The sequence below is a fragment of the Pan troglodytes genome, chromosome 12, assembly GCF_028858775.2.
Source record: "Pan troglodytes isolate AG18354 chromosome 12, NHGRI_mPanTro3-v2.0_pri, whole genome shotgun sequence".
In the NCBI taxonomy this organism is placed as follows: domain Eukaryota; kingdom Metazoa; phylum Chordata; class Mammalia; order Primates; family Hominidae; genus Pan; species Pan troglodytes.
Genome location: NC_072410.2, coordinates 36,125,698 through 36,147,162, shown reverse-complemented (window position 1 = coordinate 36,147,162; position 21,465 = coordinate 36,125,698). Strand labels below are relative to the sequence as shown.

General features: G+C 39.3%; 1 protein-coding gene and 1 long non-coding RNA gene across 5 annotated transcripts; one reads left to right on the top strand and one right to left on the bottom strand.

Moving 5' to 3' along the window:
- Window positions 1–412: 412 nt before the first annotated feature.
- Window positions 413–20,918, bottom strand: RNF103 (ring finger protein 103). 4 transcript variants are annotated; one of them, XM_016948906.3, is made up of 5 exons: window positions 20,836–20,918; window positions 19,702–19,868; window positions 17,368–17,507; window positions 9,168–9,283; window positions 413–2,436 (listed from the first exon to the last, which is right to left on the bottom strand). In XM_016948906.3, exons 1-5 carry the CDS (start codon window positions 20,901–20,903, stop codon window positions 858–860), a joined length of 2,070 nt encoding a protein of 689 aa, XP_016804395.3. In that variant the 5' UTR covers window positions 20,904–20,918; the 3' UTR covers window positions 413–857. The 4 variants fall into 4 exon arrangements, with proteins under 4 accessions (XP_016804395.3, XP_054533962.1, XP_016804394.1 ...); XM_054677987.2 differs by lacking the exons at window positions 17,368–17,507; window positions 19,702–19,868; window positions 20,836–20,918 and adding an exon at window positions 10,612–10,980; XM_016948905.4 differs by lacking the exons at window positions 413–2,436; window positions 9,168–9,283 and adding an exon at window positions 13,450–15,050 and having other exon boundaries at window positions 19,702–20,906.
- LOC107973537 (uncharacterized) lies at window positions 1,292–14,371 on the top strand. Its single transcript, XR_001715906.3, has 3 exons — window positions 1,292–1,381; window positions 2,254–2,453; window positions 14,209–14,371. It is a non-coding gene; the product is annotated as an uncharacterized LOC107973537 (long non-coding RNA).
- Window positions 20,919–21,465: the final 547 nt, after the last annotated feature.

The following is a 21,465-nucleotide window of genomic DNA, read 5'->3' as shown; positions in this document are numbered from 1 at the left end:
TAAAACAAATATAACAAAATGTGAACACTTGGTGAATTAGATAAAAAGAAATGGATGTTCACTGTACTATGTTTATAGCTTTCTGTAGCTTTAAAAAATTTCAAAAGTCAGAATAAACATAATTTATGTGTGGCTAATATGCTATAGTTGATTTTATTTAGATGAATGTGCTAAGTACTGATAAATTATTTAGTACTTTTTCAAAAGCCCACCATGAAACTCTTTCCCATCAAAGCTAACCAAGCTAAAAGGTGAACTGTCACATCTAGCAAGTGCCAGCAACATTTTGTCTTCCTCCCCAACGTGAGTCAAGAATCATGTTTGATCTATCTGTGAAATTAACAAACCAGCAAAACACCTATATCATTCAGCCACCTTATCAAAAAAATTTAACATTGGAAAATCTGTAATCTTCTGGTTTTAAAATAATTTATTTCATAGGTCTGTTTTAATTTCATGTCTCACAGCATACATTATTTAACCAAGAGGTGCTGGACAGAGATTGTAAAAAGGGAGGAAACATTTAGGATAAGAAACCGGCTCAATTCCATTAGAATTTGATCCTATCTTGTAAAGTCTTGCTAGGATAAATTTCTATCATACTTCTTTTGTGCTTACAAAAAAACATTAACTTCTGAATTTCCAATGTTGTAAATAAAAAAATTTTACAATTAGGTATGCATTCAATTAACACACAAGGCAACCAAATAAATTCTGTCATCAACATTAGCATAATGTATATTTCCCGTCACTGCACTAACATTAAACTAAACTTCAAACCACAAAAACATTGTGACTAACATTAAAAAGGCAAGCTGTAAGATACTCAAAGCTTATAAAGGACAAATTGCACATGGTTAAGATGGGACATCATTTGACAAGGGCTGGTGTTGTGCATATGGCTGCTTTTTTTTATAAGAAGGCCACCGGCAAACAGGGCAACAATGTCGGCCCCCAGCCAACCACATCACAATGCAATTCTGATGAAACACATGACCACAAGGCAACCCCATTAGCAAACATCCATTTTCAAAATTCTCTAGGCAAACAACACATTCAGTACAGCGCAGCATATCAGCAGGCCAAGTCAACCAATCAGGTTCCATATCTTCATTAGTGTTATATGATCCATATGATCTCCCCCCCTTCCTTTCATATGGGCTGGTCTGACTATATTTATTGGCACATGAACAAGCCTCAGCATCACAGTGACTCGCTGTTCCTGGAGAATTGTGAAGTACGCTTTGCTTATCTTCAAATACTTCCTTCTCACTACTCAAAGTGTCTGTGTTCTCACTTTCGGAGTCATTTTCAGTATCTTGAGACCCCTCCGACATTTCCTCTTCAGACTGGACTCCAAGACATTTAAATCGCCACATTGGTAAGTTTTTAATATAATCAGTTGGTATCAGAGGGTGAAGCCAAAGGTCAGGGAAAGCTAAGCGCTCCAAGAATAAGTCAGGGTCTTCGTCCCAATCAGATTCTACAGGAAAGTTCTGAAAAGAAGCAATCGGGTGGAAGAGGTAGCTGGTGTACCAGTCCCACAGACTTGATAACCATTCTAAGTTATTGGCATTGACTTCATCATTGTTGTTGCTGCGCCTTCTCTTCTTCTCAAAGTAATCAATTAGTAAACCATGACCAAGGTATGTACTGAGAAACAGGGCTGGGTGTGAAGAGTAAAACATCCAGTCTGCCCTTACCCATGAAGCCAGTGTGGTTGTATTGGAATATCTCAACAATTTTAAGCTATATTCATAAAAGCTATCTAAGTAAGGTAGCTGTAAAAAGCCCAACACAGGTAGCCAGGAAATAATTAATAGAGAATTATATGTCCCTAAAGTGCTTATGAGAACCACAAATCGCTTTATGGTAGCTCCTTGTGTAATAAATAAGTCCATCCAAGCCATAAGATTAACTAGAACCAAGCTCAAAACAAACAGATCATTTACCTCGGGTTGTAATGAGCGCAAAAATGAATCCATGGCCTGAAGGGATATAAATTCGCCTGTGTGGTTTCCATATCTGTAAATTCCTTCAGGAGTTCTAAGTATGTATGATGGCATATTATATATGCCAATATCTGTCATATAACTCTTGTTGTCCCAATTTTCTACATTAACAAAAATAAACTCAACTCTTCCAGTAAACTTTATACTTAGTGCAGAGAAGAAAGCTGGGGGCTGGTCAAGGTTTGCAAATAGGTATATTTTTAACCAATACTGATCACTTTTATTCCATTCTTCTTTCAAGTGTTCAGCATTATAAATGGTTTTGATCCGAGAAGCTGCATGAGCAGTTATCCATTTAAAAATGTGCTCTACTTCAATCTTGCGTCCACTGTATTCTTTAAGCATGACTTTCCCTTTTGAAGTACTTGTTTGTGGAACAGACATAATGAGTGTGGATCGGACCCAGCCTCTTCTCCTGCAATATCTATAAGAGAGGAAACTGTAAGTAAACAGCTAGGCTGTAATGCAAACAACTTATCTTCCCTGATAAATTTCTTTAGCACCTCTCCCCAAAACCAAATAATTTCCAAATAATCAAAAAGTGGTACCACTACTTGGCAGCTGTGAAAAGCAAGCTCTGTTTTTCTAGTTTGTTTTGTATTTCTGTGTTTCTTTTTTTTTTTTTTAAATAAAGTGTATCTTGAAAAGCCTCTGAGTCAAAGGAATCAGCGAATACTTCAGCATCTCTCATGTACCTACAACTGCGTTATGTGCTAAGATCCAGAAGACAAGAAGAAAATAATTCATATTCAGAAGGAATTTAAAATCCTATTAATGAGACAAAATAGAGATAAAACTGTATATATTCTGTTGCTAAATAATGCAAAAGAAGTTCAAAGTTTGGGCTGGTGCAGATTTCATGAATGGTTTAGGAATTGAACTAGGTCTTGAAGGATGGTTAGAATCCAGATGGGTGGAGAAAAGAGAAGAAAACAGATTATCCTAAGGCTGAGTCACTGGTTTGGTGCAAGCTCCTTGAGGGTAGGAGTCATGCTTACCCATTTAATTAACAACTACCACAATGCCTGACTGCTACAAAGTAATCTGCACAAAAGCCAACCAAGAAAAGAGCAACAGCAAGCCCCATATATTTTTGTATTCTCTTATTTCTTCAATGAAGATCATGAAGGGGAGTATTTAACAAGAGGAAACAAAAACAGGAAGTATTTAGATTAAGAGGTTCACTTCAAGAATGATCCCCATTTTACAGCAGAGTATATTCAGAAGAATTTAACTAAAATTAAATCATTCATTTAGATTTATGCAGTAGGATCATGACTCTCTTCCTTTTGGAAACCTGTCTATTGACAGGTTCTTGCTAGGATATTTGTGATATCCATCTTCCCTTAAAAAAGTAGGTAAGGAGAGAAAAGAAATATTAAAAACTGAAAACAGGCTGGGCGCAGTGGCTCACACCTGTAATCCCAGCACTTTGGGAGGCCAAGGTGGGCGGATCACAAAGTCAGGAGATTGAGACCATCCTGGCCAACATGGTGAAACCCCATCTCTACCAAAAATATAAAAATTAGCTGGGCATGGCAACGCGTGCCTGTAATCCCAGCTACTTGGGAGGCTGAGGCAGGAGAACCGCTTGAACCTGGGAGGCAGAGGGTGCAGTGAGCCGAGATCACGCCACTGCACTCCAGCCTGGGCGACAGAGCAAGACTTCGTCTCAAAAAAAAAAAAAAAAAAAAAAAAAGAACAATGAAAACAGCTGTTGTATCCCAGTAAAGAGATTGTAAGTGAAAATATTTTCCTTTTGTTTTTTTTTAATTTTTAGTTATTTTATTTTTATAATAAGAGATAGGGTCTTTCCCTGTCACCTAGGCTGGAGTGCACTGATGCAATCACAGTTCATTGCAGTCTTGAACTCCTGGGCTCAAGCGATTCTCCTGCCTCAGCCTCCTTGAGTAGCTAGGACCACATATGCACGCCACCATGCCGGGCTAAGTTTTAAAAGAATTTTTTGTAGAGTTGGGGTCTCACCATGTCGCCCAGGCTGCCTTTTGTTTTTGGTTTTAGTTAGTTTTTCATGTACCACACAGAAGAGTTAATCTTTTGTTTTTAAAAAGTATTTTTTTTCCAAAACCTACCATGTGAAATTTTAAAGTAAAATTTACCTCAATAAAGTTGTAAAAAAGACAATCTACCACATGGAAACGTTTTATTTGTTACAGATTTGTATATGCATAGTAATAAATATCTGACTTCGCATTTTGCTACTCAGAATATTGATGTAAAAGTCATAGATGTTATGCTTTACTTAGCATGGATTATATTTTATTAAATAAACATATTACACATCATATGATCAGATGAAGACAAGAGTCTTGACGTAGGTAGCATATGGCTGTATAATGATAATATGACTAATTTTATCTCAGGGATTCTGTGATATAGTTTAAGATAAATGAAGACAACACGCTATGTCTTAAGACAAGGTTAGTGATGACTCTGGAAAACTGTCTAGGTGACTCAAAATCACAGACCGTGACTCTTAGCTTCTTGTTGAGTTGATTCACTACCTTAATAAGACAGATTCCATTAATATCATTACTGTTTTAACTGAAATGGTCTGAAAAGTATATATTCCTACAAAATAAGTATCTTCCACTCAATGCAAAATAATAATTCATTGATTGACATGAATTCTATTTTTACCGTATCCCAAAAAAGTAACAAGTCAAATGCATATGGACAATTGTCTTATTTATATCTTAAATATCTTCAAGTATCTTTAATGTTTTCATTGCACATGATATTTGTGATGACACATTTCAACTCTTGGCCATCTATTTTATCTTCCTACTGTGGCCTCTGATTTGTGTCATAAATTAAATGACAGCCTTTCTGACAGAAAACTTACATTGTAAAATGAACAAGTTCTAAGTGCAGACATTTCTTCACATAAGAAAACAAACATATTATGTGCTTTCTTTTCAGTTCAGAGCTAAGTAATAATTTTATCATTCCAGATAGAATAAGGTTGTATTACCTTACATCAATATAAAAACTTTTATTGCCAATTCAAAAAAAATTTTTTTATTATCTAACAAATTCAATGACAATACCATGAAAATATCCTCTAGTTTTTAAACTAAACCTTTTGAGTTCTCTTAGAGAATTTTAAGACTAAAAACGATAGGAAATATGCCTTGTGAGTTTTGGTCTTCCAGTTGCTGATGTGGCATGCTATATTTAAAAAGAAGCAGGGCTCGGTGGCTCACACCTGTAATCCCAGCACTTTGGGAGGCCAAGGTGGGTGGATCAACTTGAGGCCAGGAGTTGAGAACAGTCTGGCCAACATGGTGAAACGCTGTCTCTACTGAAAATAGAAAAATTAGCTGGGCATGGTGGCATGCACCTGTAATCCCAGCTACTTGGGGGGCTGAGACACAAGAATCGCCTGAACCCAGTAGGCTGAGGTTGCAGTGAGTTGAGATCGTGCCACTGCACTCCAGCCTGGGCAATAGAGTGAGACTCCATCTCAAAAAAAAAAAAAAAAAAAAAAAGGAAGAAAAGAAGAGAGAGAAACCTTAACATTTCTGTTTATATATGCTGTTTTTTCAGACAAGGTCATTGGCCTCCTTGGTTTTCCTGGCTCTCTCTGCAATCCCCCCTTCTCTTCTCCTTCCCCGTTTTTTCCACTGGCCACCATCCCTGACACTCTTGCCATAAGGCTTCCTGTTTACCACTCAGCTCCTGCAATTTCCATGTCCTCTATCTTCTCTTTACTAATCCCCATCTCCCCAGCCCTCTCCACACATCATTACCACCTCATCTCCTACATCCTCAAAAAAAGTACAGAGTATGAACCTCACAGGAAAAGCCCTCTGAAATCGATCTGTTGGTTAGGGAATGAGAAGAGGTAGAGCCAGGCAAGGCCACTCCTTCTGGGTACATAGGGAAAGAAATTAAAGCTGCTACAACTAGACAGTCAGAAGTTGCTCAGAAGTGGTAGTCCTAAATGTTCTTAAGGGAGCTGCTCTGGTTTGGTTATGGTTTGTCTGTCGCCACCAAACCTCATGTTGACATTTTCTTCCCAGTGTGGCAGTGTTGAGAGGTGGGGCCTAGTGGGAGGTGTCTGGGTCATGGAGGTGTATCCCTCATGAACACTTAGTGCTGCTCTCAAGTTAGTGAGTTCTAGCTTTGGCAAGACTGAATTAGTTCTTGTGGAAATGGAGTAGTTTCCTCGAGAGTGGGCTGACATAAAGCCACATGCCCTTCACATGTGTCCACTTCCCCTTTGACCTTCTCTACCATGTTCTGGCAGCACAGAAGCCTCACCAGAAGCTGAGCAGATGCTGGCACCATGGTTCTTATACAGCCTGCAGAACAGTGAGCTAAATAAATCTATTTTCTTCATAAATTACTCAGCCTCAGGTATTTTTTTTTTTTTTTTTTTGAGACAGAGTCTTGCTCTTGTCACCCAAGCTTGGAGTGCAGTGGTGCAATCTCGGCTCACTGCAACCTCCACCTCCTGGGTTCAAGTGATTCTCTTGCCTCAGTCTCCCGAGTAGCTGGGATTACAGGCACCCGCCACCACGCCTGGCTAATTTTTGTATTTTTAGTAGAGACGGGTTTCACCATGTTGGCCAGGCTGGTCTCCAACTCCTTACCTCCAGTGATCTACCTGCCTCAGCCTCCCAAAGTGCTGGGATTACAGGCGTGAGCCACCACTCAGCCTCAGGTATTCTTATACAGCAACACAAAACAGACTAAGGCAGGAGCTAAACAGGTCAGGAAAGTATAGCTGTACAGTGGGACCAGCATATTGAAGTCAGCTGCCCAGAGGCCACCCCAGAGAAGGGACTACAGTCAAAGAATGCAGCACAGACAGTGGGGCACAGAGTTTTGGTATTTTTAAAACTCCACAATCAAGATGATGACTCAATTATTCAAAATATGTGATTAAAACACTTCCTGAAATAACACTATTCTCTGCCCACTTACACCCTGCATTGAAATTCTGAACACTCTTTTCTATATCTCTAAATTTTGTTCTTCTATATCTCCATAGTCATCAAAAGAAGAGAAAAATGACCCTGACTAAGCATAGCTTCTATGGCAAGAACAGTTCTTATTCCAGTTGGAGGACTTTCCAAATGAGGAGTCATGGGCACATTATTGGAACTGGTACAAGTCACTGTGCAACAAAATCATTTTCTGATGAAGCTGAGTAGAAGTACTTTTTTAAATAACAAAAACTATAGCTACAATCAACAAAAAAGCAAAAAGTTATGCAAAAAAACATTGCTTCAATTGTAAATAAGAGGTAGGATTATTTGAAGATGTAGGATTTAGAGGAAACCATCTGGAGCTAGCTTGTATGTATCTCTTCACCATTTCTCAGCTAATACAGAATCAGAGCTTTTCAAAAGAAGAGCTAAATAAATTTGCACTAAAATCCACCGGACTGAATTATGATACTTCTGATGCACTCTGATTTATAAGATTATAAGATTATGCTTTGTCTGCCCCCACCAAATCATTCTTTCAGTTTTTCACGTTTAACAGATTATTTTTATTTTGTTTTTGAATTCTTTATTGTCTCATAACATTAGACTTTAATTAATGTATTCAACTTTATATATTTTTAAAATGTTTTTATTTGATATTTTCTAATATATTTATAAACTATAATGTTTGAAATGTATTATTTAGTTCCACTGATTTTTAAAAAATACATTGGGTATTTTAAAAGAAAATAGTGATATGAATACTGACTTTTGGCATAACTAAAAAAATCAAAATATCAGCATTATCATTTGTTCTAGTATTGTAAAAATCAGTGAGGAAGAAAAAGACCTTTCATTTTGACTCTATTTGGAAATGATGGAATCAGATCAAATCCTGTCTTTGGTAAATGACGAAGGAGATCAGAATGATTTCCTTTTCAAAAGAACATTAAGACTTAAGCTATCTCAGACATTTCAACAAAAGACATTGGGATGTGATTAAGATTCTGTGGTTACCAGCCTGGGCAACATAGCAAGACTCCATCTCTACAAAAAAAAAAAAAAATTAGCCAGGTGTGGTGATGCATGCATGTAGTCCCAGCCACTTGGGATGCTGAGGTGGGAAGATCACTTGAGCCCATCCATCAGCTGGAGGTTGCAGTGAGCTATGATCACACCACTGCACTCCAGCCTGAGTCACAGAGCCAAATCCTGTCTCAAAAAAAAAAAAAATCAGAAAAAAAGACTCTGTGGTGAAGATGAGCATGACAGCTTTGCAGGTAGATAAGGAGACTAAATGTGAGTTAAGAGATACAGGAACTTCCCTCCTATTCCCAACTCTTAGAGGAACTCTACCATCGATCTCACCCTATATTACTAGTGGGCAAAACAAGGGTTCTAAGCAGAAGAGAAGTAAATGTAAGGCTAAGGAAAGGAGGTATAGTAATGGTTTAGGAGAGTTTTCTACAATCAATGAATGAGACTAAGTTATAACTTGGTAGCATGAGAAATGGAAAAAAAGGCATTTCAAAGAAGAAATAATGGAATAATAAAACAAGAAATAATGTGACAGACTGAATACTGGAAATGATGACAAAAAAACAAAACATAAACAAAAACACCTCTGAGGATTCTTATTTGAGAAAATGGGGGGAAAACCGGCGAAGGACAGAAAAAAGAAAGGTAGAAGGATACATGGATGATTAAAGAAAAAGAGGATGAATCTGATTTCAGATACTAGGTTTCAGGGAAAAGAATATATCTAGGGATAGTTGCAGAGCAAATGGAAATAAGCAGAGAAATGCAAACTAGAGGTCAGAATGATAGAAGATTTATATCAGCACAGAGGTGTCACCTAAAGCCATGAATGTGCTGAGATCTCTTTGGAAAAGAAAGGTGAAATGAAAAGGACTAAAGACACAATCTTAAGAGATATCTTCAATAGAAAAAACACAGAAGAGCCAGAGAAAGGGACGGGGAGAGAGAGGGAGATAGAGAAGACAGAGAGAGATCTTAGAGTGAAAGTCATTAGCTGCCAGTTTATCAAAAACCATTAATCAAGCACCTATGTAACTAAGAGTGTGCTACACATTATAATAAGCTTTCAGTTCAAGCAGGCTTCTAGTATCATTGTCCTTTTTAAATAAGAAAGATCCTGGTCAGGACTCAAATTCTAAGAATTGCCTAATCAACTTACCTGGGATCACTGGAACAGTTAAATGTGCCTGTACGTATTCCAAATCTTGACACCTTTTTAACCATTTTCTCCCAGTGAATTTTGCCCACCAAGGGACTTCTGTCATTTGCTATGACCTATTCCCAAAAATAGAGAAAAAGAAACTTGAATTACCTAAAATGGAGTCAAGCCAACCGTTTACATCAACAATATAATTTCACTTAAAAAAAAAGATATTCTGTTCCCAGTTCTTGTTTACTGTATCATCACATTATCATTACAATTCTTATAGAAGGAGCAACTATCCAATAGGAAAAAGACTTAAAACACTGAAAAGTAAATTAAACTCTCCCACACTCTGTGGCAGTTACAAAGAGAGGGAGGGAGTCAAAACTGTATTAAAAGGCTAGCCACATTCTCCACCATGTGGCCTCTTCTCTCTAATTAAGTTACACAGGAAGAAAATGGCCCTTGGAATAATTTCTCTTTGCTCTGAAAAGAAAATTTTAAACAATAATCCAAATAGAGCTTACTAAAAATTATCACATGTAGGTTCAACAAGTTCAAATTTCACTTTTTAAAAAGTATAATTATGGAGCCAAGAGTCAAACACATGTTTTCTATTAAAGGGTGCTTTGACTAAATCAATAAATACTACTACTTTTATGGCTTTTTGCTTAATCATGAATGGCTCTAACATACAATAAGAATTACCATTCTTCTTATTCATTCTTTAATGTAATGAATTTTACATTATTGAACTTGTACTTCAAATTTGCAAGAGCTTTCAAACACAATTAGGATTAGGAAAAGCAAAAGATTCTTAAGAAAAGAAAAAGAGGCCAGGTGTGGTGGCTCACGCCTGTAATCCCAACATGTTGGGAGGCCGAGGCAGATGCATCACTTGAGTCCAAGAGTTCAAGACCAGCCTGGCCAACATGGCAAAACCCCGTCTCTACTAGAAATACAAAAATTAGCCAGGCATGGTGGCAGGCACCTATAGTCCCAGCTGCTCAGAAGGCTGAGGCATGAGAATCACTTGAACCTGTGAGGTGGAGGTTGCAGTGAGTAGAGATTGCACCACTGCAATCCAGCCTGGGTGACAGAGCAAGACCTTCAAAATATGTCAAGACTTCTCTTATAAATGTCAGCCTTTCTAATCATTAACACCTTTTCCCTTTATCTCCTAATCTTCCTGCCTTTAATGAAGGCAGAATTTCAATGCAGATACCAGTAAAAACCAAAAAACATTAAAAACAAGACCATAAAAATAACTAAATGGGAAGTTAAAGGAAAGCCAAAAATGTCTAAAGTCATCATGAAACCATCTGTTTAAGTCCAGGGTATATAGGCCAAGTTTATTTTCATAAACGTTATATTTCTGATACTATACAATTCAAAATTACAACATAATACTCTGGGGGCCTCTAATCTTTCTGGGAGGAAGGGCCATTTTCACACTCACAAAGCCTCCAGGAAGTGAAGTTGCAGGTGGGTGTGTAAAATGAGTGCTGACAGTCAACTCCTTGGGAGACGCAAGAGGTGGTGCAGCCACCTCATCTGTGGCCTCTGTGCTAGAATGTCTAACAAATGTCAGAGGGCAGCAGAAGAGACAGCACATTGTGATGACAAGTGACTTGAAGTTCACTTTATGTGCCAAATAACCTCTGTGACACTCCACTACCATCCTCATACTTACCGAGACACACATGCATACATAATATCTTATCACATAAGTTTGAAGCTTAATGAATACATATACACAATTTAGGGCATTAAGCAAATGGTTTTGATATTACATTTTTTTTTTAAGGGACAGGGTCTCACTCTGTTCCCCAGGCTGAAGTGCAGTGGCTCAATCATGGCTCACTGCAGCCTCAAATACCTGGCCTCAGGGTTCCTCCTGCCTCGGCCTCCCAAGTGTTGGAATTACAGGCATGAACCACTGCACTCAACCATGGTTTTGATAGTACTTTTTAATGAAAATAAGTGGTCTTATTGAGGCAGATACAATTTATTCAAATACTCAGACAGCTGAAGTAACCAGGAAGAAGGCAATCTGGGGACATGCACTTAATAGGTGAAAGCTCTTTTGAAGGATGCTCACACCAGTTTCCCTACCCAGTAATTCCCTAGCTTTACATTTTTCTCTGGTCCAAAAGTACTTTATAAGTTTCACCTAGAAGGCCAGGTACAGTGGCTCACGCCTTTAATCCCAGCACTTTTGGAGGCTGAGGCTGGTGGATCATTTGAGGTCAGGAGTTCAAGACCAGCCTGGCCAACATGGCAAAACCCCGCCTCTATTAAAAAAAACAAAAATTTGCCGGGCGTGGTGGTGCACACCTGTAATCCTAGCTACTTGGGAGGCTGAGGCAGCAGAATCGCTTGAACCTGGGAAGCAGAGGTTGCAGTGAGCCGAGATTATGCCACTGCACTCCAGCCTGGGTAACAGAGCAAGATGCCATCTCAAAAAAAGAGAGAAAAAAAAGTTGTACCTAGAAAATTAGGAAGATCAAACAAAGCAGGCGCCTATTGCCTCTTGTTCTTTATTTTATTTTATTTTTATTGCTACCACTCAAGAGTCAATCTGGTAGTTCTTTTGGTCAAATAATCAAAGACACGTTTAACTTATTTTTCAGATTCCTTAAGAAGATTAAGAAGTATCTGTGCAATCATACTACCATACTCTCTACTCTTTGCCCTCTTTTAAAAATAACTCACTTTTCAGGCATTATCCCATTTCTTGATCAAGGTTGCAAATAACCCAAACATTTCAGGTCTGTGTGCAGAATGACACTGCTCCAAGGAGTTTAGAGGTTGCCTCGCCGGTGTAAATATTTAGTTCCTAAGTCTGGAAGCATCTTTCAGTGAAGATCTTATTCACTGCACAGGTATCTTTGAGACATGTGATAAGAGCTCCAATGTTAGGAAAAGAAGGAGGAATGAGAGGGGTTCTTCCCAGGTACCTCTTGGTTATAGCAGAGATAGTAGAAGTGAGTGAAAAGAGTTGGGAACATACCTGGGGCAGGTACAAGACAATGTTCAATGCCAGGGCCTTATTTATTCAGCAACGTGTTCTAGCATTTGGTTTTGAAGAGTTTAAGGATCCCTGACTGACAGAGCTACACAAAAATGAAAAATCTTGTAGGCATTGCATGAAAGCATTTTATATTACTTTATAGTTATATTTATGCAATTAAAAATGTGTCCAATGTCCTACATAGTTATATAATTCAACTGAAGGTTTAGCATAAATTAAATTTGGTGGAGTTTAAATTAACCAACCACTATAAAAATGCTAATATTTTCACAAAATAACTCATCTGGTTGAGTCACACAGCACAACAAAATATTCTCAGCCTAATATATATATATATATATATATATATATATATATACATATGCCTTATATATATATATATAATATATATACACACACACACTATGTCATACCAGTAAGAGTCCCCAATTTATAGCTCATATCCTAGAAGGATGCATGATGATTCTGAGTGGCATTCATATGGCTGGTCTCATTAAAAGGGGAGACATTTTCCTCAGCAGCTCAGGAAGGAACACTGTATGTGGGGAACATTTTCAAAGACTACAAAAAAACTGGACAAAGTACAGCTTGAGTTCCAGGTCTGGAACAGACCTGGCAACACAGGCTAGAAGTGAAGCAATCTTTCCATTCCCTTTCCCAGGGTATCTGCCTCTGGCATCCCCACACTTGCTCACCACTGTAGTCCCTGCAGCTAATACAGTGCCCAACTCATATGGGTGCTCAATAAGTATTTATGTCAAACCAAACAATTTCAGCTTCTTACAGTTTAATAACTCATTCTTCTAGTTCTGATTACACAGAGTCTCTAAAGGAAAGACTCTTAAGCTTTTGATTTCTGTTATAATCAAAGTCCCTTCCCCAGCAACCTGTACCAAGATGTTTTCTGGACAAACAGTGGCATAAATGGTACCCTGCTAAGCAACTGCATATTAATGTTCTTGACCTCAGTCAGACATAAAGATGTTTAATTCAGTGCATTTTAAAATGCCCATTATTTAGAGGTGAGGTTTATTACTGACCAAACCATGTGGCATACCCCTTTTAATACTGTTAATCTCCATACAATGACATCCAGGTTTAGTTAAGTAACATAACTCCCTGGAACAATGAGAGTATTGTGCTATGATATTTTCTGCATTCTCAGTATTTCATTATAATAGGGAGTCTCTACTTTCAAAATCATAAGCCAACCTAGTATATACATGCAAACTATATAAAACCATTAAGAGTAAGGACAAGTGATTGACAAAAAACAGTGGTCTTTTAATTTTTTTGTATTCTTACATAGAATTTATAAAATTTTTTACCAATACAAAATATAAGATAAAGTGGCTTGCTATGTGCTTCACCTCCATAGCAGTATCAAGAAAGAAATACATAATTTAGAATCTCCTCGAACAAAACTTTTGTCTAGGAGCAAAGATAAACAAGTTTAAAATCAGCTATTAACTCTTGTCAGCCAAACAGGAAATATATTGATGTAATACTTCAGTAAATATTGACCCAAAGCTTTATTTTAAATCATATGATGCTTCTCACTGCTACCTCAATTCCAGTGACTTTAAATTCCATATGATGTAACACAGCCAGTAGGGAACAAATATGTCCTTCTTTGAACTATGACAAAAGTCAAAACGGAGAAACAGAAATGTTAGGAGGAGGATAAATCCATAAAACCCATAAATTATGCTAACTTCTCCACTTCAGAAGCCTATCCACTGTGCCATCTGCCTCTCTGACCAAGGGTCTTTTGAAAGAAAAGTAACCATCTTCTATTTGTAATGCTATGAAGACTGGGGCCAAAGAATCCACAAAACAGTTAAATGAATAGCTAATGAAAGATATGAGCTTGGGTTAGGGACAAAGGAGAAAAACAATGTTAGGAATAACTTAGAAAAAAGAGCACTTGGTTCTACATGTATTTCATAGTGTGTCATTGGTAAAGATGTCATATGTATGTTGCTACCTTGAAAACTAAAATAAATTCTGTTCACATTACAGAGACTATACGTAACATGGACCTGGAAAAGCTTAAAAATATGAAGAGGATTGAACTGGCTGGCATCTGTGCATCTTCATTTATGAAAACACTCCTCATAGACTTAAAACAAATGACAGAGAACAAATTAGTCAGCTTCTTCTAAAATACAGTGGTCTCCCCTTACCCTCAGTTTCACTTTCTGCAGTCAACTGCCGTCCGAAAATACTACATACAATTAGATATTCGGAGAGAGAGACACCACATTTACATAAATGTTATTTCAGTATACTGTTATAATTGTTCTATTTTTATTAGTTGTTGTTGTTACTGTGCCTAACTTACACATTAAACTTTATCACAGTTATGTATGTATAGGAAAAAACATAGACTATATAGGATTTGGCACTATCCACGGTTTCAGGCATCCACTGGGGGTCTTGGAACGCATCCCCCTCAGATAAGGGGGGACTACTGTAAACAGAAAATAACAACAATTCAAATTGCTAAAAACAATTCTTGAAAGTTATCCTTTACAATAGATTAATATATATATATGATCTGAGCTGAAAGAATGGCAAGCAATGGAGACAATATTTCTCTTCTGTTTCTAGTAGATATTTTCAATTTTAAGCATAGTTTTAAAAAGTACAACCCTCTTTTAAGGGCTTAAACCAAGGTGGCTGTGCTGATTGGCTTAGCTGGCTAGTTCACAGTGCCAAGGACAGGGTTTCAATCTCATTCTTCTCAGTTGTCCTGCCAGAGATTGTTCTTTCAGACCAGGCCAGCCATTTGACAGATGTAAGCCACTGGCCTCAAGGAACACAAGCCAGACAGTGGTGGTCAATGCAAACCTTGAGCATCACTGGAAAAATTAAGTAGGTGTCCTACTGCATTATTTCCATACATAGAAAAACCATAGAAATACATTCTATTTTTAAAGAGTTGTTTTTCAACTATTAATACCTATAAGGTTTAAAAATATTTTCAGAGAAAAAAAATTTAGCAACTAGAATTTACAATGCTACCATTTACTATCATTATTTGTCCTTCACTTCATTTGTCACCTTACCAGAGAATTCCTTGCCACTCTCATCTCCTTAATCTGCTTATTTTTCTTCTTACTACTTTCCACTAACTGATGTTATATTAAATATTTATTTATTTGGTGTCTGCCTCTCCCAACTAGAATGTGAGCTGCCTGACAGAGCAAGGCCTTAGCTTGGTGTGTGTTTCTGGTATATCTTCAGGGCCCAGAACAGGGCCTGGCACACCCACAACTGAATAAACTTTTGATGAATTCTGTCACATATTTATTACAGGAGCTTAATTCATGGATATCTTTAACAGGACATCAAAAACAGTAGATCATTTACAAGCCAAGAACATACTGCTAACTATTGAACCAGAATGTATTTGTTGTCTATAGGCAGCAGCCTATATAGCAAAAGAACTCAAGACTTTTGACATAGCCCTTCCAAGTTTCAAAGGTGTGCAACATCTTCACCATTTATTTCCATGGGATCAGTCAATGTGGGTGACATTTAGACACTGAAAGCAGGGCAGTGGGAGTGGCTATTCAATTCATCCTCAGTAATAAAATCTAAAATTATCAAAACCAGTGTCTTTCTCAATCAGACTATTAGAAATAAGTACCAGAGAAAAGAAACAGAATAACAATATACTTACACATTAAAGCTTTAAAAAAGCTACACCTTATTTTTCAACTCCAACTGACACAGAAATAAACTAAAATTTAAATAGATAATGTATAGACTACACCCATACTCTCACATTCTCTCCCATTGCTGAACTTAAAAAATTACTGAATTAGATTATCTGGAAGGTAAAAGGACAAATGCAATAGGAAGGATACAATAAAGAAAGGCCATGGATGAACAATGTAAATCTCTGGAAGAATTCCCAAACCTCAACCCTTTAGCACAGTGGACTACAGTACTATTTTATCCTTTTTAGATGTATATGTATTTATTTGAGGCCACGTGCAACAGAAAAATATACCTATTCACAATCATACTGCTAGTCAGTGACGGTACCAGACCTGTAACAGCGACAGTACCAGACCTGCAACTAATGTCTCTGAACTCATAGCTTTTCCTACCATATTTTGCAGTCTTTACTCTCAGAAAGAAATATGAAGAAACTGTTTTAATTTTCATGCCCTGAATCAAGCTTTGCCCACTCCAGTGTGAAATGACAAGAGTACCAGTCAAGAAATCAGAAGACCTGGGTTTCATCCTGGTTCAATACTACCAACTAGTTCCATGACCTTGGGCAAGCTACTTCACCTCTCAGAGTCTCAGAAAGGGTTAGTCTGATATAATTTCCAAGCTTCAGCCATTCACAGACTACGTTAATAATTTTAGCCACATTCACGCTGTTAATTTACTTGATATGTCACTTTGAATGTACAGTTTTAAAATGTAAATAACTTTAGTCCTGTCCTAAGCAAAATTTATGAAATTTATGTTAATATAATTTTTCTAATTTACATTAAAATATGTAAATGATAATGCATGCCCACTCACCATAAATTACATCTTGGAAAGCATAAAATATTTTTAAGGTCCTTCATAGCTCTAAAATTCTAATATGCTAATTAAGTCTCACAGTTTTGCTATCATAAAAACAAGGGTTAAAAATTATAATCTCATCATCCTGAGTTACGTAATGAGCACCCCCACCATTTTCCACAACAGCTCCTCTATAGTCACAAAGTTGGCTATCTCCCTAATACGATGATTCCTTTACTTTTACTTTAGGGTTCTTACTTACATATAAAAATTACTCAGGCCACTGAATTAAAAACTGGAGATAATAAAAACTAAGAGAAACAGTGCAAATCACTAAATAAAAGGGATATATATGTGTATTTCTCAATTCAACAAAGGTCCAATAACTAAAATAGATTTGCTTCTGGGGATTCTAAACAAAAAGTTGACCCCCATCCCCCATCTTTCTCTTTCCCACTACTCAATTTTCGTCTTCCTCAGTCTCCAAAACCTTTTTAAGAAGATACTAGAGCCTCCCTAAGAGAACTGAGTTATGTGTGAGAAACAAGACACAAGGACACGGAAGTGTCACTGGCTGGTACATACTATTTTAGTAAAAATAACTTTTTTAGGGTTCTCGAATTATCAAATTATTACTGCTTTTCATACCTGAACCAGCCAGATGCCATCTTTTGTGTCTTCCACAAGCTCATAGAAATGCATTTCACCACTGAAATTGGTACTAGAAACCGATTCGGATGCTTCTTCTTCCTTGAGAGCAGAATAGAGCTCACCCTCCATCAAGTCACCTGAAGAAAGGAAAAGAATAACACTAATAAGGTTGCAAGAATCCTAGATTCCCAATTTCAGTAATTCTATTTTTTACACTGTTAAGAATCATGATATTGTACTTTCCTTGTATTTTATAGACAAGAACTACTAGAAGAACCTGGATATACCCACTTAGGAGTCATACATTCAATCAGTATGTAGTAAGAACTTCCTATGCGTCAGGGAAAAGTGAACAAAATAGACAAAAATCCAGCTCTTATAGAATAGGGCTTATATTTTAGTGGGGTTATCACATAATTATTAGGAAATTACCAAATTTGTACCACTCCAAAAAGGCACAACTTTATAAATTATTTAGTTTTATGAATGACACATACAGGCTTCATATACATTTTTAAACAGTATGGCTTATATGCTTCTTACTTAAAAGATGTAGAATTGGGTTCACAGAATTTGCCATCAGCCCTGCTTAAAAGAGCAACAGGGTTTGTATGACTTGGAGGTTAGAACTTTACCTGTTAGACAGAACAAACTCCATATTCATATACAAATTTATATTATAAATTTAGAGCTTGTATCGTTAAACAAAAAGGAAAGGAAAACACTAAAGTCAAATTATTTTAACTTTCGCCTTAAATATTAAACAGTGAGAAACCAAGTACTGCACCATGATAGCAGCAAAACCATTCACAATAAACACTTAAATTTTAAACTGCTATACCATGACTTTTCTGCCATAAAACGTGTGATTTGAGTCATACCGGGCTGTGCGTCTTAAAGTTAAATGTGGACTTCTAGTACATTCAATGTGCCAAGTATTTTTAGGCCCAAAAGAAGGCAATAATAAATAACAGTCAAAAGAAAAAAAAATGTGTGACCAAATTATTTTCCATAAAAAAAAAGATGGCTTTGGCAGATGAGACACTTCTCATCTCTAAACCAAGAGAGTTTATTTATTAGAGATCTCTTACCCTAGTTACTCCACTTCTTCCCCCTATGCTAGAAATAAGAATCGCCATAAACCAGTCAGCAAACAAGGGGCAAGAATAATATACGATTTTATATTTTCTCTAAAGAAACATTTATCACTTTTGCAGAGTGTGTTCCTCTCCTCTACCCTAATAGTGAGACAGGAGTTTTATAACCCGCAACCTACAAATATCCAAGTGTTAAAACTGCTAGCGAGCTCATACTCTTGTCTATCACGCTACATGTCTATAAGGTACTAAAGAAGGAAAAGATTTATCTTGTAAAAGATACAGCTGACAAAAATACTTGAAACAACAAAAAAGGTAACCATCAGTTTCAGCTGCTTCCCACAGCAACGCAGAAAGCCTTTCTCAAATTACATTCCACTTTCAGGAAGTATATCCAAAGATATACTTTGTGCAGCAGTGAAAAAAATTAACCATATTTCTCACCCAATCCTACCAAAACCAACAATTACTAAAAACACATTCTTTAAGACATTGAATATTCTCTCAGCACTATTTCACGTATATTTCTCAACCCATTAAACAATGCAAGGGTACCTGTGACACAGAAGACAAAAAAATTTTTTTCTTTTACACATCCAAGATGCAAATTTTTAAAAATCCTAACAGAAATATAATATAAACTCGAACATGGCAGGCATTTATACAAAATGCTCGCCTTATTTTCACCAAACTTAAAGTCTGAAAAGCTAATACTGTACGGTGTACACTGTCTATATTCAAACTCATGATTTAACATTTAAATCCTAGGCCCAAGTGCCTCTGATAGTAAGTATTCCAAAGATGTGTCCCCACTCTGGGTATCTTATTATTACTATCGTGACAAATATTGCTATTGACAGACAACGTTTTGGAGTTCTTCTTAGGTTTTTATGAACTTCAACTGACAAATAATGCTTTCCAGTTTGTAACTAGTTGATATTCCCGAATTTTGAGAAAATCACTCAACTTAGTAAACAACGCTAAGAAGCCACACTTTAAACTGTCATTTTACGATAACCTTAAAAGGATACACCAACACTCCTCCAAATAATTTCAGACTCCTCCTCAAAGCTGGGATCCGCATACTTGATTGTAGAAAGCTTGGACGAAGAAACCTGGGCAGCTTTAACGCTTCCAGGGAAGGCCTCACTCTGGGGGAACAGCCAGGTACCAGGACGTACAGGTGGTCCCCTCTCCCAGGTGGAGGGGACCCTAGGGGAAGCCCGATACTCGCCTGACTTTTCCACCAGCTCCCGGACATCCTTCTTCTCGGGCAACCCTGAGTAGCCCAACCCCCGGCACTCCAAAATGGTCTTCAGCTTCTTGAAGCTCAGCGCCACCGGATCCACCAGCTGGGTGGCAAAGATGCCAGTTTCATACCACACAATGGCCTCAAAAAACCTGGCCAGGACGAACAGGACCAGGAAATAGAGGAGCAAGAAAAAAAGCTTCAGCCACATCTTCCCTGGAGTCTCCTCTCTTTCCAGAGAGCTCGGAATACGGGAGAGAGAAGGGTCGAGGGCGGGGGCCGCGGCTCGGTGGCAGCTTGGGCGAGGGCCCCGTGTCTACGCGCGGGCCACCCGGCGCCGTCACTGGCCGGCCATCCCCGGCGGGGAAGCAGGTGACGGGATCCGCGCGGGCGCGAGGCGGCGACGAGGGACGCAGAGGCGCAGAGCCTCGCGCCGGGCCTCCCAGTCAAGAGGCGACAAAAATAAAGGGGAAAAACTCAAAACCCCCATCCATTAAGCACAGAAAGGAGAGGGGCGCGGGGAGAGCTCGCGGGGAAGAACAAAACGAGGGACGATTCCCCCGGCGGGGGCACTGACCCAGGTGGCGGGGTCGGCCCTCCGGTGCCGCGATCTCAAGGGGGAGGGGGAGACCAAAAAATAACTCAGATCCGCCCAGGAGGCGGGGATCCCGGCGGCAGGCCGGGGCCTGAGGGGCCGTGGGGGCCGGACTCCCGCGGCCGCGGGTCAGGAGGGCGCGGCGCTCGGCCGGGCCAGGCCCGGGGCCCAGCGTGTTCTGCGCGGGGAGGAGCGGCCGCCGCAACGCCGCGCCCGAAGCCCAGGTCCCAGGCCCCGCCGACCGCCCAGGCTCCGCGAGAAGAGCGGCGGGCACGGCGGCGGCTCCAGGTTCGCTCGGGCCGGCTGGCGGGCGGCGCCTCTCAGGCGGGCGGGCACCGCGGCCCGGCCCAGGATGGGGCGTCGCGGTCTCTGCAGATGGAATCGGTCTCGGAGGGAAAAAACCAATAATAGGCCCCGAGACTGCTCCTCCAGGAGGCTACCCGGCTGCCTCCCGGCCACTCAGCGCCCGCCCCGCTCGGATGGGCGGTGCCGGTCGCAGCACCCGTCCCCAACACCCCCGCCACCTCCGGAGGCCGCGGCCGTAGCCTCCACAACCGTAGATCAGCTGCGGCCGCGGCCGGAGCCGAGACATAACAACTGACGTCGCGATGAGGCGGGGCCGGGGCGGGGCCTGCAGGGTGCGCCCGCAGGGGCCGAGGGCGGGGAATTCGGGGAGCCGCGGGGCTACCGGACTACCGAACGAGGGGCGGGAGGAGAGGCGGAGCCGCAGCGTGGTCGGGGCCTTCCCGCGGTGCGGAAAGTTGCGTCTCTGTGCTTTTGCGGCGTGGTCTCCCCTTTTGCCCCTCCAATGTTTAGCAATTGATTTTGTCTGAGGATTAGTCTTTAGATTGTATCACTTTGTGTATTTTTTGTAAAAATAGAGCAGTTAATTATTCTCTTAAAATAGGTGAAAATAGAAATGTACGTTTTTTGATGAATCCTGGTGAATAGGGAAATTTTTGGCACAGTTGGTTTGAGATGGTAGAAGGTTAAACCCAGAAAGCAAATGTTTTGCCCCCTCTTCATGAGAATGTGGCTTTGCACATGTGTGTTGGAGGAGGTTTGGCCAAAACTGGAGTTCGCGTTATACTAGGCCCAGTTGTCGCTGCCAGTTACAGCCTTTTCCCTCCTTCAGTCTCAAGGGTGTTAAAAGC